At 35.3% G+C, this 17346-nt stretch overlaps 1 protein-coding gene across 1 annotated transcript in view; it reads left to right on the top strand.

Moving 5' to 3' along the window:
- EFCAB13 (EF-hand calcium binding domain 13) overlaps window positions 1-17346 on the top strand; it is a 98801-nt gene that overhangs the window by 22536 nt on the left and 58919 nt on the right. The window contains exons 4-5 of the mRNA XM_059379097.1: window positions 640-770; window positions 1544-1626. Coding sequence (XP_059235080.1) covers window positions 640-770; window positions 1544-1626 — 214 coding nt within the window. The remainder of the gene's footprint in view (window positions 1-639; window positions 771-1543; window positions 1627-17346) is intronic.

Below are 17346 nucleotides of genomic sequence, written 5' to 3'. Positions count from 1 at the left end.
GTGCAAAAATAATGAATACTGTTATGCTGAAAATAAAAAATAAATAAAAAAAAGCATAACTACCTATGTTAATTGGTGGTGGTGGTGGGTTTTTTTTTTTTTTTTAAAGATTTTGTTATTTGTGTGTGTGAGAGAGAGCAAAAGCAGGGGGAGCAGCAGGCAGAGGGAGAACTAGGCTCCCTGCTGAGCAAGGAGCCTGACGTGGGATTTGATCCCAGGACCCCAGGGGATTATGACCTGAGCCAAAGACAGATGCTTCACCGACTGAGCCACCCAGGCATCCCACTACCTGTATTATTTAAATAACTGTTTTGCTCATATAGTCATAGCCTATATGTATAGTCTAGAATTTGATGGTCTTGTCTTTACTGTACCATAGATTTGCCATGTTTTGTAAAATCAGTTATTATAAATTGACAGAATATTAATATTAATTAGGAGATGATTTAGTTGCATGCTTAGAAAAATGTGGCTTTGCAAAAGAATATTGTATAGTTTATTTCAAATTTTAGTATATATAAACTAATTTCCTTATGAAAAACAATTTTACATCAATGAGGAGCTTAGATATGATATGAGGAGCCTGCCTTTTAAGAGGTCTGTGATCTCAGGCATCAACATTCTTGTATTTGGCTCTAGATCGCCTCTTCCTCAGTGAAGCTGTCAAAGGAGAAGATGACTAGGAAAGAAAACTCTTTATTCAAGTTGCCGAATCAGTACAGCGTTCAGAAGATTTTACCACCCCTTTGTACATCTTCCTCAATTATTCGGTATTTAAGTCACTGTATTTTTTACCCTAAATATTGCATTCAGATTTGAGTTTTTTTTTCTTTTTTGGAATCATCCATTCTTTCCACATATTTTGCATACTGCAAAATAGTTTGTGCAAACTAAGACTATGCTGTTAGGAAGGGTGATGTAGAGCTGAGCCCACTGTATATGGAAATGAGAGACTTGGACTTGAGTCCTTACTGACCTCACATGCTAGCTTAGGCTCTTGTACAATTCACTTTGTATCCCTGGGCCTCAGTCTCCACATCTGTGCAAGAGTCTTGTACTAGATGGACTGTTGAGATTTCTTCTAACACAGTTTATGATTTCAGTTATTTATGCATTATGGGATTAGATAAATCACTTTTTCAAAATATTTTTAAGACAAGTTGTGGAATCTGGGATTCTTTGCTATTTAAAGATATTCCTGTTTTTCCTTACTATAATAACTCTGAAAATTTGCTGTAACTTGAATTAAGAGTAATAGCCAAATGATTGTGGGTGGTGGGCACTACTTACTGACTAGGGTAAATTTTGCTCCATAGAGCACCTAAAAGAAGCACCGGGGGTATTCTGGGATGAAGAATATATAATTCACTATCACTTGGACAGTTAAGAAAGGTTTTTATGGAGTAAGACACTGGAGACTCTCAAACCATTGATAGGTTTATTAATATTTTAATGGAAAAATGGCATAAATATTGTGTGCGCACACACGCGCTGTTTTGCTCTATTTTTGTGCTGCTTTCTAATGTGGCTGTTTCTTTGACAGGAAAAGGGAAATGATTTCTAGCCTCTACAAGACATTATATAATGAAGTACCTCAAAGAAACTTATACTCACAAGAATTAAGTGGTAATAATAGGTTCTAGAATTTCTTGAATTAATTTCCTGATTGTGTGTTTAATAGAGTTAGTATCTCTTTCTTTACTCCTAATGGCATATAATATCAATTAATATTACATGATATGGCAAATGCTGTAGCCTGTGAGCAAGGCATAAGTATATTAAGTATTCTTGAATGTCTTCTGTTGTATTGATGAGATAGGCAAAATACAACATATGTACTTAATCTTGTTCAAATTATTTGGGAAAAAAGTCTGGATATTACATCCAATGAATATACGTATTAGTGAGCATTGGAGTCACTGATTTTACTGGGATTTAGTCCTTGGTATCTTAATATTAAGAATCATAGTACTCTTTACTTCTTGACACTGAATTCTTCCATATCTTGGGTCTCTCCTCTGTATTTATGGAGTCATTTGGCATATTTTCCCTCTTACCTTAACTCTGGTCATCATATTAGGCCTTTTAAAAAAAGTAATCTCTTTGCCCAATATGGGGCTCAGACTCACAACCTCAGGATCAAGAGTTGCATGCTCTTATAACTGAGCCAGCCAGGCACCCCTGTATTAGGCATTTTTTATCTCCCCCTTTTATTGGGATATAATTAAGATGAAGCACTGTATATGTTTAAGGTGTGCGGCATATTGACCTGACTTACATATATTGTGAAATGATTACCACAATAGTTTAGTTAATATCCATCATCTCATATAGACACAGAAAAGAGGAAAACATTTCCCATGTGGGGAGAACTCTTAGGATTGTAAACATCCATGGCCTTCCTTATTTTCTCATTGGAGAAAATGGCCTTTCACTTCTTGATTTTTCTTTCATTCAATTTTTTTCTACTTCCTCAGGGACTATGTAAATTTTTTAAAAAGATTTATTTATTTATTTGAGAGAGAGAAAGGTGGGGGAGGGACAAAAGCAGAAGGAGAGAGAGAGAGAATCTCAAGTAGACTCCACACTGAGCTTGGAGCTGATTTGGGGCTATGTCTTACAACCCTGAGATCATGACCTGATCATGATCATAATCAGAAACCAAGTCGATGCTTAAACTTGATTATGATCATGATCATAAGCGGAAACCAAGTTGATGCTTAACCAGTTGAGCCACCCACATGCCCCAGGACTATGTCAACTTTATACTCTGTTTTTCCAAGAAGCTTCTTCAAAGAAGAAGAATTACATATTTACTTCCCATATTAATTACATATTTAATTAATTACATATTTACTTAATTACATATTTACTTCCCAGTTTACTTACACCTGGTTTCCATCTCCAGTACCCTATTAAAACTATTATTAAGGGACGCCTGGGTGGCTCAGTTGGTTAAGCAGCTGCCTTCGGCTCAGGTCATGATCCCAGCGTCCTGGGATCGAGTCCCACATCGGGCTCCTTGCTCTGCAGGGAGCCTGCTTCTCCCTCTGACTCTGTCTTCCACTCTGTCTGCCTGTGCTCGCTCTCGCTCGCTCTCTCTCTGACAAATAAATAAATAAAATCTTTAAAAAAAAAATAAAACTATTATTAACAATATTTTAGTCTTTCTCTGGTATTTAGCACTGTTATCTTGCATCTCTTTTTCTGAATACTACATGTATCCACTGAACTAAATTGAATTCTGCATACATTTTTTGAGGATCTATCCTGAATTAGACGCTGGCACTTGAAGAATGAAAAAATCTTTCCCCCCTTGAAGTTGACAGTTTAGTGAGGGCTATTAACATGCAAACAGTCACAATACCAAGAGCTTTGACTGAGTTCCATACCAAGTGATATAGGAGCATGGAAGAGGGATTTAACATTCCCAGATAAAGTTGTGGGAGCCTTTATTATGTCAATTTTGCATGACTTTCTTACAGTTTCTGAGGGTTCTTTAGGAAACTTACAGATTTGTAGGCCATTCACCTGAGACAGACCTAAATAAGTCAGAAGATCCATTTTAAAGCAAAGGGTTAGAACACAAAGATTTGCTCCTCTTTCTTCTTTTGGTGATTATTGTTGTTTATCCTTGAGTTAGGGTGTCGCAGGGATAAGGATAATTATTCATTTGAAATAATTAACTGTTTTGGGGTTTGTGTTTAGCACTTCAGAAGGCCTGTAAAATTTTCAGCAAAATTCAGAGTGGTAAGATTTATGTGAATGATCTGCCAACGATCCATCACACGTTGAAGATTTTTATAAGTGACTCAGAAATGCAAAAAGCTCTAAGGACTATAGATATTGATGGTAAGTTTTATGTTTTTATTATTACTTTAGAGTCTATAAACATAGATATAAATGATATGTTGGTCAGATTAATTGCAAATCATAAGAAAGCTAAGCTTTATAATATGTTGTAAAAACTTCTTTTGCACATTTATGGTAATGAGATTGAAAGTTGAACCTCAGTACATAATTGGATTGTTAATTACTGCATTAGATTATGACATACTTTCATCAATGTTTGTTATTTTTAGACTTTTAATTTTTGCTAATTTCATAGGATAGGGATAGGATAGGGAAAATTTCTTAAGGCAAAATGTTTGAGTATAAGAGAACAGATTAATATATTTATATTAAAATTAAGAACTTTTATTTATCAAAGGACACCTTAAAGTAAAAAGATAAGTTACAAACTTGGGAATAATTGCAATTCACAGAACTGGCAAACGATTATAGAATGTGTAAAGAGCTCATACAAATCAGTAATAGAATGGAAAAATGGGTGAGATACATGGACAAGTATTTCACATAAAAGAAAATATATATAGCCAATTGTCATATAAAAATATGTTCTATCAGTAGTAGCCAAGGAAATGCAAATAAAAAACTGAATAATTTCATTTAAAATCACATAGAAAAGTAATTTTTCTTTTGTAGTGAGTGTCCAGTACTTTAATCAAAGAAGTACATAATAGAGAATTGATTACATTTACAGACCATTCTAAGCTTGTTAGGGAGGAGAGAAAAGCTTAGAATAAAAATGGAATAGATAAGTTGAAGAGGTGGCCAGAAATAAAATAAATTCAGTATACATAAATGCAAAATAATACTCTAAGGTTGAAAGCACTAAGCTGTTCAAATATCAGATGTGGATTTATCATTATAAAAGATTTATGGATGGAAGATCCTATGAGAGGTATGGACCGCCCATAGAATATTACGAAGCAATCTAGTAGTATTGAATTGACAAGTTGCAATAGTGCGTATGTATCCAATCTGTCCATCTATCCAAATCATCCTGTCATTTTTTGTGTTTACTTTAGACAGCTTTCAGAAGGTATAAAAATAAAATGATATAAATAAAACTTTTAGAAGAGTTAAAGAAGCAGTTCTATTTTTTTCTGACATGTTTATTTATCCATATATTAATTTTCTTGGTGATTTTTTTGGAGATTTATATTAAAATAATTATTCAAAGTGGAAACAACTTCATTCTCTGGGAGAATATAAAGAAGAAAGTAAGGAGACGATAAAGAAGAAAGTAAAACTTATGTGTAATCCCACTACATAAAGGCAAACTTTGGTATTTTTACATATATTTTTCTAGGATTGTCCTAAGCATGTGAGTGTGTGTGTTTGTGTGTATGTGTGTAAGTGTGGTATATACATAAGCATGAACACATAATTTAAAAAAATATACATGGACTCATATGCATACAGTTTTGTTACCTTTTTCTGTTAGCATTATATGTTAGTCAACTTTCCATGCCTTGGATTTCTAATAACAATATTACTTCCTCATATCAGGGAGATCATATGATAGTTGTCTTTCTCTGCTTGACTTATTTCGCTAAGCATGATACGCTCTAGTTCCTGGAGGCTTAAGTGGGTAGAAGAAGAATAAATGAAACAAGATGGGATTGGGAGGGAGACAAACCATAAGTGACTCTTAATCTCACAAAACAAACTGAGGGTTGCCGGGGGGAGGGGGTTTGGGAGAAGGGGGTGGGATTATGGACATTGGGGAGGGTATGTGATTTGGTGAGTGCTGTGAAGTGTGTAAACCTGGTGATTCACAGACCTGTACCCCTGGGGATAAAAATATATGTTTATAAAAAATAAAAAATTAAAAAAACCAATATTACTAAAAACCTTAAAAATTTCATATTCTTTGACATAGCAATTTCAGTTTTAGCTATCTTTTGTCTGATGGGAGCGAAAACAATGCTTGTAACTGTAAGAATATTAGAAATAATTTATACTTATATAGATTATTTGTTATATAGCTTATTTTTCAGAACAATTTGTTTTGGTTTTTTGATCTATCCCATAGAATAACTCACAGCCATTTAAAAAGGCAATATGGACCTATACTTACTTATATGGAAAATTGACCAACATACAATGCTACATTTTAATTGGTCTCATGTTGATTAATGGTGAAATTACCTCTAAAATTTTTGTTGTAACAAGTAATGCTACAAAGAATGTTCTTATTCGTAATTCTTGCACATCTGTGTAAATATTTTTATAGGATAGATTCCTAGAAATGAAGAAGCTTGGTCAGAGGATATGCATATGTCATAGGAAAATGGCTTATGTCAAATTGTTATTTCATCCAGCTTTTCTTGAGATATAATTGACAAAATTGCGTGTATTGTATATATTTAAGGTATACAACATGATGATTTGGTATACATACACATTGTGAAATGGTTACCACAGTCAAGTAAATAACACATCTATCACCTCACCTAGCTACTTTACATGTGTGTATGTGAAGAGAACACTAAGTTCTCTTAAGATCTACTCTCTTGGGGCGCCTGGGTGGCTCAGTGGGTTAAAGCCTCTGCCTTCGTCTCAGGTCATGATCTCAGGGTCCTGGGATCAAGCCCCGCATTGGACTCTCTGCTTGGTAGGGAGCCTGCTTCCTCCTCTCTCTCTGCCTACCTCTCTGCCTACTTGTGATCTCTGTTTGTCAAATAAATAAATAAAATCTTTAAAAAAAAAGATGTACTCTCTCAGCAAATTTCAAATTATATAATATAATATTATTAACTATAGTCACCATGTTGTATATTAGATTCCCAGAACTTTTTCATCTTATACCGAAAATGTATATCCTTTGACAAACATCTGTCCATTTCCTCCATGCCCCAAAGTCTATCAGATGGGTTTATATATAGTTACATAAATACCACATTTTCTTTGTTTATCTGTTGGTGAGCACTTAGGCTGTTTCCATTTCATGGCTATTGTGAATAATGCTGCAATGAATGCTGAGTGCACATATCTCTTTAAGATAGTGCTTTTATTTCCTTTAACTATATATACACAGAAGTGAGCTTGCTGGATGATATGGTTGTATATCATAATTGTTTATACCAGTGGAGTTTTAAATTATCTGCATATTTTATAGTTTTATTGAGGTATAATCAGAATATTAAAGTATATAGTTTGAAAATCTTGACATATGTATTGTGAAAACCCAGTACCTCTTTCACCTACCTCTTTGTAAGTCATCATTCTCTCTCCACAAGTCCTGTCACCACTCCCCAAGTAAACACTAATCTGCTTCTGTCACTACAGATTGTTTATATTTTCTAGAATTCTATATAAATGGGATCATGCAGTAAGTACTCATTTTTTTAGTCTTATTTCTTTCATTCAGCATAATTATATTGAGATTAATCTATGATTTTATACACTGAAGTTTATTTCTTTTTGTTGCTAAATAGTATTCACTTTTATGAATATACCAGAATTTGTTTATCCATTCACTAATGGTGGACATTTGGGTTGTTTCCAGTTTTTGGCTATTACTAATGAAGCTGGTATAAACACTCATTTGTATGTCTTTGTGTGGTGATATGTTTTCATTTATCTTGGGTATCTTGGGTAAATACTTGGTGGTAGAATGATTGGGTCATAATGGTAGATATATATATTTAAATTTTTTAGAAACTGCTAAACTGTGCTTCCAAAGCAGCTAAATTATTTTACATTGCCATGAGCAGTATATGAGAGTCCTAGTTGCTCCTTATCTTTGCCAATCCCAGAATTGGTGAGCCTTTAAAAATTGTAGTCATTCTAATAGATGTATGGTATTATCTCATTGTAGTTTTAATTTATATTTCCTGAATGATCCAATGATTTTAAACATATTTTCATGTGCTTATTTGCTGTCTATATATCTTCTGCCCATTAAAAACACATTTATTCTTATTGCATTTTGAAAGTATATATTCTGAATATGAGTCCTTTCCTGGATATGTGATTAGTAAATACATTCTTCTAGTGTATGACTTGTCTTTTCATTTTTTGAAGAATGTCTTTCAAAAAATGTAAGTTCATACTTCTGATGAAGTCTAGTCTATAATTATTTATTTTATAGATTGTGTTTTTGATGTTTTATCCAAAAGATTTTTGTTTAACCCTAGATCACATAGAAGTCAGAAAACAAGTCAAAGTAGTTGATTGAAATTTGTGCAGTTGTTTCATTGTTTTTGAAGGAGAAGCCACTCTCAAGTTATTATTCTGAAAAAGAAGTTTTGAGGCAGACAACTTGACAAACTTTCTAATACTAGAGAAAGAGTTTCTGAGAACAACTAAGCCTTGTCAATTTCTCTGATAGTAGAAGCTTGCAGACCACCAGAAGCCCTGAAATGTTCTTTTATAAATTACTTGGGTCAGATTATATTAAATGGAATTTTGGGTTTATAATCATTTTCTTCTGAAATAGATAAACTCTTTCAAAGTTGGCCACATTTACTAAGAGGTAAATGACTTCATAGTTATTTAACTTGCAGAATCTTGAAAAATTCAGATGTTCCTTGACACAGATCTATGCTTGTCTAGAAAATGGGATTTAAGAGCCCTGATTTTGTGTTTTATCACACTTTGTAAATCTAGGTTTTCAGCTCTAGTTGCTATTAGACATGACCTGTGCGTTATCATGCAAAAAAGTCGTAATTTCAACTTCTCCTGCAAGCCAATCAAAAAATTCTTACTGACATTTTCATTTGTATAATTTAGATATCTTCTTTTCTTCTTTTAAGAAATAGGCATTAATTTTTGCTTGAGAAATGAGATGACTTTTGGGGGTAAGGATTGGTTTAATATTGTGCAATATTTTGTGCATTTGTTTTAATGTATTTTGTGTGTATGTGTATGTAATGAGAGCAAGAGTGAGAGCAAGAGTGGAAAGGAGGAGAGGAGAGAGGGTGATGGAACAGTGTGAGGCAAAGCTTTCATTAGAATTTCAACTGGATCCACAGTCTCCCCCAAAACCACTGGTATAGAGGGCATTGAAATCAATCCTATTCTTTCACGTTAACACCATTATATAAAATTGACATGTTGCATGATTTTTTTTGCACCTAATTACAAATATAATAATTAGAGCTTTGAGCAAAGATCACTGCAGTATGTTTAATTCTAGTATGTATCATTCTTATTATTGTGGCGCACTACTATATAATTACAATATGTACTTTTTCTGGTATATTTTCTTTTTACATTTCTATATTTAATGTTAATGTTGACTACTCTTGTGTATAGACTATGGTATTCTAATATCAGTTAAATCTATTCACATTTTTAGTTTGCATTTTTATCTCATATTCTTAGTGTGCTAATGCAGTTTTTTTTTCACTCTGTTTTTGAACCATTATTACAGTTAATGGAATGCTGGACTTTTCAGATTTCCTTAAGGCTGTGAACAATGTTTGTTATTTGGTCTCTCAGGATCCAGGTAAAAAATACGATTCTTCAAAATTATAGAAGAGAATGGTTGTGATTGTAACTGATTTTAAGGTGGGGTGGTTATATGAATTTAAAATTTTTTCAGAATTTTTTTTTAAAGATTTGATTTATTTGACAGAGGGAGAGACAGTGAGAGCAGGTGTTCAAGCAGGGGGAGTGGGAGAGGGAGAAGCAGGCTTCCCACTAAATGGGGATCCTGATGTGGGGCTCCATCCTAGAACCCTGGGATTATGACCTTTGCTGAATGCACATACCTGAGTACTAAGCCACCCAGGCGCCCCTTTCAGAATGTTTTCAGTATTTTCCCCCAGTAGTCTAGGTTGAAAAAAATTAGACATAAGTTGTTTCATAAAAGGCACTGAAAAATGTGGATCCCTTGCATGGTACCTAATTTTCTTTCTTTAATCTCCATTGGATGCACACAACTGCTAGATTAATTTTCTTTTCAAAGATTTTATTTATTTTGAGAGAGAGAGAGTGAGAGCACAAGTAAGGGGAGCCGCAGGCAGAGTGAGAGGAAGAAGCAGGCTCCCTGCTGAGCAAGGAACCCAGTGTGGGACTTGATCCCCAGACCCTGGGATCATGACCTGAGCCAAAGGCAGACGTTTAACTGACTCAGCCACCCAGATGCCCTAGATTAGTTTTCTTTTCTTTTTTTTTAAATTAATTATTTTTATTAACATATAATGTATTATTTGCCCCAGGTGTACAGCTCTGTGAATTATCAGTCCTACACACTTCACAACACTCACCATAGCACATATCTTCCTCAATATCCATAACCCAACCACCCTCTCCCTACCCACCTCCCCCCGGCAACCGTCAGTTTGTTTTGTGAGATTAAGAGTCTCTTATGGTTTGTCTTCCTTCTGATCCCATCTTGTTTCATTTTTTCCTTCCCTATCCCCCAGAACCCCCACTCTGCCTCTCAAATTACTCATATCAGAGAGATCATATGATAATTGTCTTTCTCGGATTGACTTATTTCAGTAAGCATAATACCCTCTAGTTGCATCCACATTGTTGCAAATGGCAAGATGTCATTTCTTTTGATGGAGGCATAGTATTCCATTGTGTGTGTGTGTGTGTGTGTGTGTGTGTGTGTATCCCACAACTTTATTCATTCATCTGTTGATGGACATCTAGGTTCTTTTCATAGTTTGGCTATTGTGGACATTGCTGCTATAAAATACACTTGGGGACATATGCCCCTTCAGATCACTACATTTGTATCTTTAGGGTAAATACCTAGTAGTGAGATTGCTGGGTGGTAGGTAGCTTTATTTTCAAGTTTTTGAGGAATTTCCATGCTGTTTTCCAGAGTGGCTGCACTAGCTTGCATTTCCACCAATGGTGTAGGAGGGTTCCCCTTTCTCCACATCCTTGTAAACATCTGTCATTTCCTGACTTGTTAATTTTAGCCATTCTGACTGGTGTGAGTTGGTGTCTTATTGTGGTTTTGATTTGTATTTTCCTGATGCCAAGTGATGTGGAATACTTTTTCATGAGTGATGTGTGAGCCATCCGAATGTCTTCTTTGCAGAAATGTCTGTTCACGTCTTCTGCCCATTTCTTGATTGGATTATTTGTTCTTTTGGTGTTGAGTTTGTTAAGTTCTTTATAGGTTTGGGGTACTAGCCCTTTATCTGATATGTCATTTGTGAATATCTGCTTCCATTCTGTCAGCTTTCTTTTGGTTTTGTTGACTGTTTCCTTTGCTGTGCAAAAGCTTTTGATCTTGATGAAGTCTCAGTAGTTCATTTTTGGCCTTGCTTCCTTTGCCTTTGGTGATGTTTCTAGGAAGAAGTTGCTGCTGCTGAGGTCGAAGAGGTTGCTGCCTGTGTTCTCCTCAAGGATTTTGATGGATTCCTGGAATCCATCAAAATCAAAATGCTCATCCATTTTGAGTCTATTTTTGTATGTAGTGTAAGGAAATGGCTCAGTTTCATTCTTCTACATATGGCAGTCCAATTTTCTCAACACCATTTGTTTAAGAGACTTTTTTCCATTGTACATTCTTTCCTGCTTTGTCAAAGACTAGTTGACCATAGACTTGAGGGGCCATGTCTGGATTCTCTATTCTGTTCCAGTGATCTGTGTGTCTGATTTTGTCCCAGTACCATACTGTCTTGATGACTACAACTTTGTAATAGAGCTTGAAGTGATTTCCACCATTTCTAATTGTGATGCCACCAGCTTTGGCTTTCTTTTTCAACATTCCTCTGGCTATTCCTGGTCTTTCTGACTCCATATAAATTTTAGAATTATTTGTTCCATTTCTTTGAAGAAAATTGATGGTATTTTGATAGGAATTGCATTAAATGTGTAGGTTTCTTTAGGTAGCATAGACATTTTCACAATATTTGTTCTTCCAATCCATGAGCATGGAATATTTTTCCATTTCTTTGTGTCTTCCTCAGTTTCTTTCATGAGTCCTTTATAGTTTTCTGAGTACAGATTCGTTGCCTCTTTGGTTAGGTTTCTCCCTAGGTATCTTATGGTTTTGGGTGCAATTGTAAATGGGATTGATTCCTTAATTTCTCTTCTGTCTTGTTGGTATATAGAAATGCAACTGATTTCTGTGCATTGATTTTATATCCTGGCACTTTACTAAATTCCTGTATGAGTTCTAGCAGTTTTGGGGTGCAGTCTTGGGTTTTCCACATAAAGTATCATATCATCTGCAAAGAGTGAGAGTTTGACGACTTCTTTGCCAATTCAGATGCCTTTAATTTCTTTTTGTTGTCTGATTGCTGAGGCTAGGACTTGTAGTACTATGTTGAATAGCAGTGATGATAGTAGACATCCCTGCCGTGATCTTTAACCCACTGAGCCACCCAGGCACCCCCCCCTTTTTTAAAAAAGATTTTATTTGTTTATTTGACAGACAGAGATCACAAGTAGGCAGAGAGGTAGGAGGAAGTAGGCACCCTGCTGAGCAGAGAGCCCGATGTGGGGCTCAATTCCAGGACCCTGGGATCATGACCTGAGCTGAAGGCAAAGGCTTTGCCATGTTCTTGACCTTAGGGGAAAAGCTCTCATTTGTTCCCCATTGAGAATGATATTCGCTCTGGGTTTTTCATAGATGGCTTTGATGATATTAAGGAATGTACCCTCTATCCCTACACTGTGAAGAGTTTTGATCAAGAAAGGATGCTGTACTCCTAACAACTTTATACTACATATAAATTGCAAAGAAAGTGATAGGAAGAACTATTCATGTTAGTGATAGAAACGGTGCTTCCAATAGTCTGATGTCTCTAGTATTCATGACCTAATTTTAACAGTTCCTTGGTTTAAAACGCAACACAACACAACAAAAACCAGTTCCTTGGTTTTTCCATTAGGCAAGATCAAGTTCCTATAATCAGTCTTTGAGATTACATATTTTTGTAGTCAACCTCACTGTATTTTCTTAGAATCAATGATGTATGCATGTGATAGTCTTCATATAACTGGATAAGCAATCAAAAGGCTAGAAAAACTTTAATGTTTATGTATTTCTTAATGTAATAAATGTTATTAAATGCCTACCATATGCAGCAATTAGCAATATAGATATAATGCTTGGCTTGCTGTTCTTTTGTTAATCCTTACTTCCTACTTGGCATTTTGCTTAACTCCTATAGCATTGGGTTTCTCCTGGTTCTCCTAAGTCATCTTGAAAACCAAGTTTTTTCTTGACTATAGATTTATATGTATGTTTGGTTTCCTAAGTGCTGCCTACTTTTCAAGCCAAAGTTTAGCTCCCATGTATTCCTTTGTTTTTCAAGTCCCAGATTGCTATTTTGACCTTATTTTTGTTTACTGTCAAATGTTTTAAGACTAACAAAATCCCAGGTTTCTTTTTTTTCCTCTTTTTTTTTTTTTTAAAGATTTTATTTGTTTATTTGACAGACAGAGATTACAAGTAGACAGAGAGGCAGGCAGAGAGAGAGAGAGAGGGAAGCAGGCTCCCTGCTGAGCAGAGAGCCTGATGCGGGACTCGATCCCAGGACCCCGGGATCATGACCTGAGCTGAAGGCAGCGGCTTAACCCACTGAGCCACCCAGGCGCCCCTTTTTTTACCTCTTAAAACAATATGCCTAATCCTTGAATATGCTATTTTATAAAATATACAAGCAAAATATAAAAAATATGTAAAAGACCCTCTTTAATCCTTCCTAGATTGTTAATTTAATGTTGACTTTAGAATATTTTTATATGCAATTATGAATATATATGTATGTATACATACTTATATATTTTGTAAGACAAAATTAATTATCAATTACTAGGCAGAGGAGAACAAGAGAACCTAAATCTTAGAGAGGCAAGTGAAAAAATCAAGCATACAGTTAGCAATCAAGAGACCCAAGAAAATAGAAGGGAAAAATAGAATTATCTTCTACTTGAAGACAAAGGGATCATGCCAAGTACAGTATTGTATAGCATGATTTTTTTTTTGAACTAAATAATATGTTGGAAGATTTTCCATGCCAGTTAGTGTAGGTCAGCCTATTACTTTTTAATAGCTGCATGGTATCTGAAGAATGCAGATATACTATGATTTATTTAACTAGTCCTTTATATTTAATTGGTTCTAATTATCATAGTATTATAAACAATTTCACAATGAATATAACTTTTTAATATTTTTATATTATATATATATTTATTTTTGTATTATAGTTTATATTTATATGTGTGGCTGTATCTTTATGATGCCTTTCTAAGGCAAAATTAGTTGTCAATTATTAGGTAGAAGAGAACCAGAGGGAATATGTGCATGCACTGGGGCATGCCTTCCACGCTCAGATAGTTTTCAACTCTTCCTTAGCCTTCACTTCCTGCTTATGTGTATCCTCAAGGTAAGCCAGAGGTGAGATTTCAGGACCTGTTCAGGTTTTCCTGGGTATGGCCCTATCCATGTGTGGCCATAGATGGATTGCCATCTAGATGCTCAGGAATATGTCAGCACTTTTCAAAAGTCTCTATGGACATCATATTTCCCAGATTTTCCTTTTAAGCTCTTTGCTAGCCTTTTGTTTGCTCCAGCTGCTTTTATTGACTTAGAAATTTCTGAGTGGAAAGATAGTAGACTGTATCTACTGTTTTATTTGGGTGAAATGTTCACAGTCATTGATGTGTGTAAAGAGACATAGAAAGGTATCCAAGTAGGATATTAATCAAAATACATCATTTTTGCATGCCCTGGATGGGAAATTTATGTTGCTTTTATCTTTATTCTTTGTATAGTTATGGGTTTATTTGACTTTTTAAAATTAGTATGCTATTGGAAGAGTAGCAGTAACATTGAAGACCAGGGCTTCAGAATCTGCCTTTGTGTTGTTTCAAGTTTTATTTAAATTCTAGTTAGTTAACATCTAATGTAATATTGGCTTCAGGAGGGAAATTTGGTGATTCATCACTTACATATAACACCTGGTGCTTATTCCAAGTACCACTTCAGGCAGTCATAATGTTAACTAATTGCCTCTGATTGTTTTTAATGAGTACTCCCAGGGAAAATAATCTGCACTGGGCAAGCTTTGAGTCGGGTAAAATAAGGACAGTTTTGTAAGTAGGATCTTCCACAGAATCACCAAACAGGTCTAATAATGACTGTTCTTAGGGAATGGGGCTTTGAAGAAATTTAACCTCATTCTTTCCCATTGGCTGCCAGGCTACTGTTTTTCAGCATGATTATAGGCTCTCAGTTTTAAATATTCCTGGGAAGCTGGGATGATGATATGGGAATATGACAAGTTAAAATGCCATAAAATTGGGGCACCCAGGTGGCTCAGTTGGTTAAGCAGCTGCCTTCAGCTTGGGTTATGATTCCAGGGTCCTGAGATCGAGCCCCACATCAGGCTCCCTGCTCAGCAGAGAGCCTGCTTCTCTCTTTCCCCCTCTCCCTGACACTCTGCTTACTTGTGCTCTCTCTCTAACTCTCTGTCAAATAAATAAAATATTTTTTAAGAAAAGCCACAAAATTCACTATTACTGAGATTCAGCCATTTTTCTTGAAAAAACACTCTTTGGATTGCTGTAATTCTTTTATCTTACATACAGAGTTTTGGGAAAAGTTGATTCTGACAACTTTTGCCAGTGTTCTCATTGCTTTTATGGAGGAGAGGATTCTCAGGCATCCTTCCTCTGCCACTTTTGCTCATTTATCAATAACTACTGTTGAATAAATGAATAATGCTCAGTTCTTCCTCCTGTGTAAATCTAAAATCTTTTGGATCATTATGCTTGTTATAGCCTGAATTCCAAGAAATGTGGTCTGACTATAAAGTGGGTTTGCTCTCTGGAATTGATTATGGGAATTGGGTTTCCTTATCAAATTAAATTGAGGGATGCAGTGGTCTGAGGAGCACTTACATTCAGCATTAGGACCAGGTATCAATCTGTTTAGGTTTTAAGAAAGACATTTGTGTAGGAAAAATTATCTCTGTGTTCTTTCCAGTACTTTTGATACTTATGTTAGCATAAGAAAATGAAGTCTCTCTCTCTCTTTTTTGAAAATGAAGTTTCTGTGGAGAAATAGAAGTTCTTTCAGTAGTGGTTAAACCACTGCTCAATTCTTTGTAATATGATAAAAAATCTAAAGAGAAATTTTGTGATCTATTCCATTCTCCTCTTATACTATTTTTTTCTAAATGACATTTTTAAGCAATTAATAATGCTTTCAAATTTTGGTTTAAGCTGTCCTGCTATTATAGATTATACCACTGGTAAGAAATTATTTCAGTTAAAAGTTTTAACTAAGAGGTGAATATGCTATACTGAGAGAACCCATACCTTTTAGCACAATGCTCAACATATAAATGGTATTCAGTAAATACCAGCTATTATTGCTAATATTATATCACTAGTGATAATAGCAAAAATTGTATTTTTTTACAAAGAATATCAGAATTGAGCAAATGCCTACCTGCAAGTAAAATTTTAGAAAACCCTATGCCTATGTTATTTTCCTATGGTAGATTATTGACACAAAATTAGCTCCTTCAAGAAAAGCTGTTGGATCTTATGGTAAAATAATTTCTTTTTTTTTTGTTGAATTTTTGCAGCATTCCAGAATGCCTTGAAGATTTTCTGTAGGATAAAAAGTGGTCGAGTTGCCACTGATGAACTGGCTGCTGTTTTGGATAGCATGGATATCCCTGTAATCCCTGAAACTTTTCAGGAAGTGATAAAGCATGCTACTATAGACAGTGAGTTATTTGAATTAATATGTATATATATCTTTCTTGGATATCAATTTTCTGATTTACCCTTTATTTCTCCTTGATTCTTGCCTTTTGCCATCATCACTGCTTACTGATGTCTTATGGTAAGAGATAGCCTAGGACTTATTTCACTCAGCATAATCTCTTCCAGTCCTGTCCATGTTGCTACAAAAGTTGGGTATTCATCCTTTCTGATGGAGGCATAATACTACATAGTGTATGTGGACCACATCTTCCTTATCCATTTGTCCATTGAAGGGCGTCTTGGCTCCTTCCACAGTTTGGCGACTGTGGCCATTGCTGCTATAAACATTGGGGTACAGATGGCCCTTCTTTTCACTACATCTGTATCTTTGGGGTAAATACCCAGTAGTGCAATTGCAGGGTCATAGGGAAGCTCTGTTTTTAATGTCTTGAGGAATCTCCACACTGTTTTCCAAAGTGGCTTCACTAACTTGCATTCCCACCAACAGTGTAAGAGGGTTCCCCTTTCTCCACATCCCCTCCAACACTTGTTGTTTCCTGTCTTGCTAATTTTGGCCATTCTAAGTGGTGTAAGGTGGTATCTCAAGGTGGTTTTAATTTGAATCTCCCTGGTGGCTAGTGATGATGAGATTATGCTGAATGAAATAAGTTAAGCAGAGAGAGTCAATTATCATTTGGTTTCACTTATTTGTGGAGCATAACAAATAGCATGGAGGACAAGGGGAGATGGAGAGGAGAAGGGAGTTGAGGGAAATTGGAAGGGGAGGTGAACCATGAGAGACTATGGACTCTGAAAAACAATCTGAGGGTTTTGAAGGGGCAGAGGGTGGGA

Source organism: Mustela nigripes, chromosome 16, assembly GCF_022355385.1.
Source record: "Mustela nigripes isolate SB6536 chromosome 16, MUSNIG.SB6536, whole genome shotgun sequence".
Classification (NCBI taxonomy): domain Eukaryota; kingdom Metazoa; phylum Chordata; class Mammalia; order Carnivora; family Mustelidae; genus Mustela; species Mustela nigripes.
The sequence above is the reverse complement of the archived record's forward strand: the minus strand, read 5'-3'. Positions and strand labels throughout refer to the sequence as shown.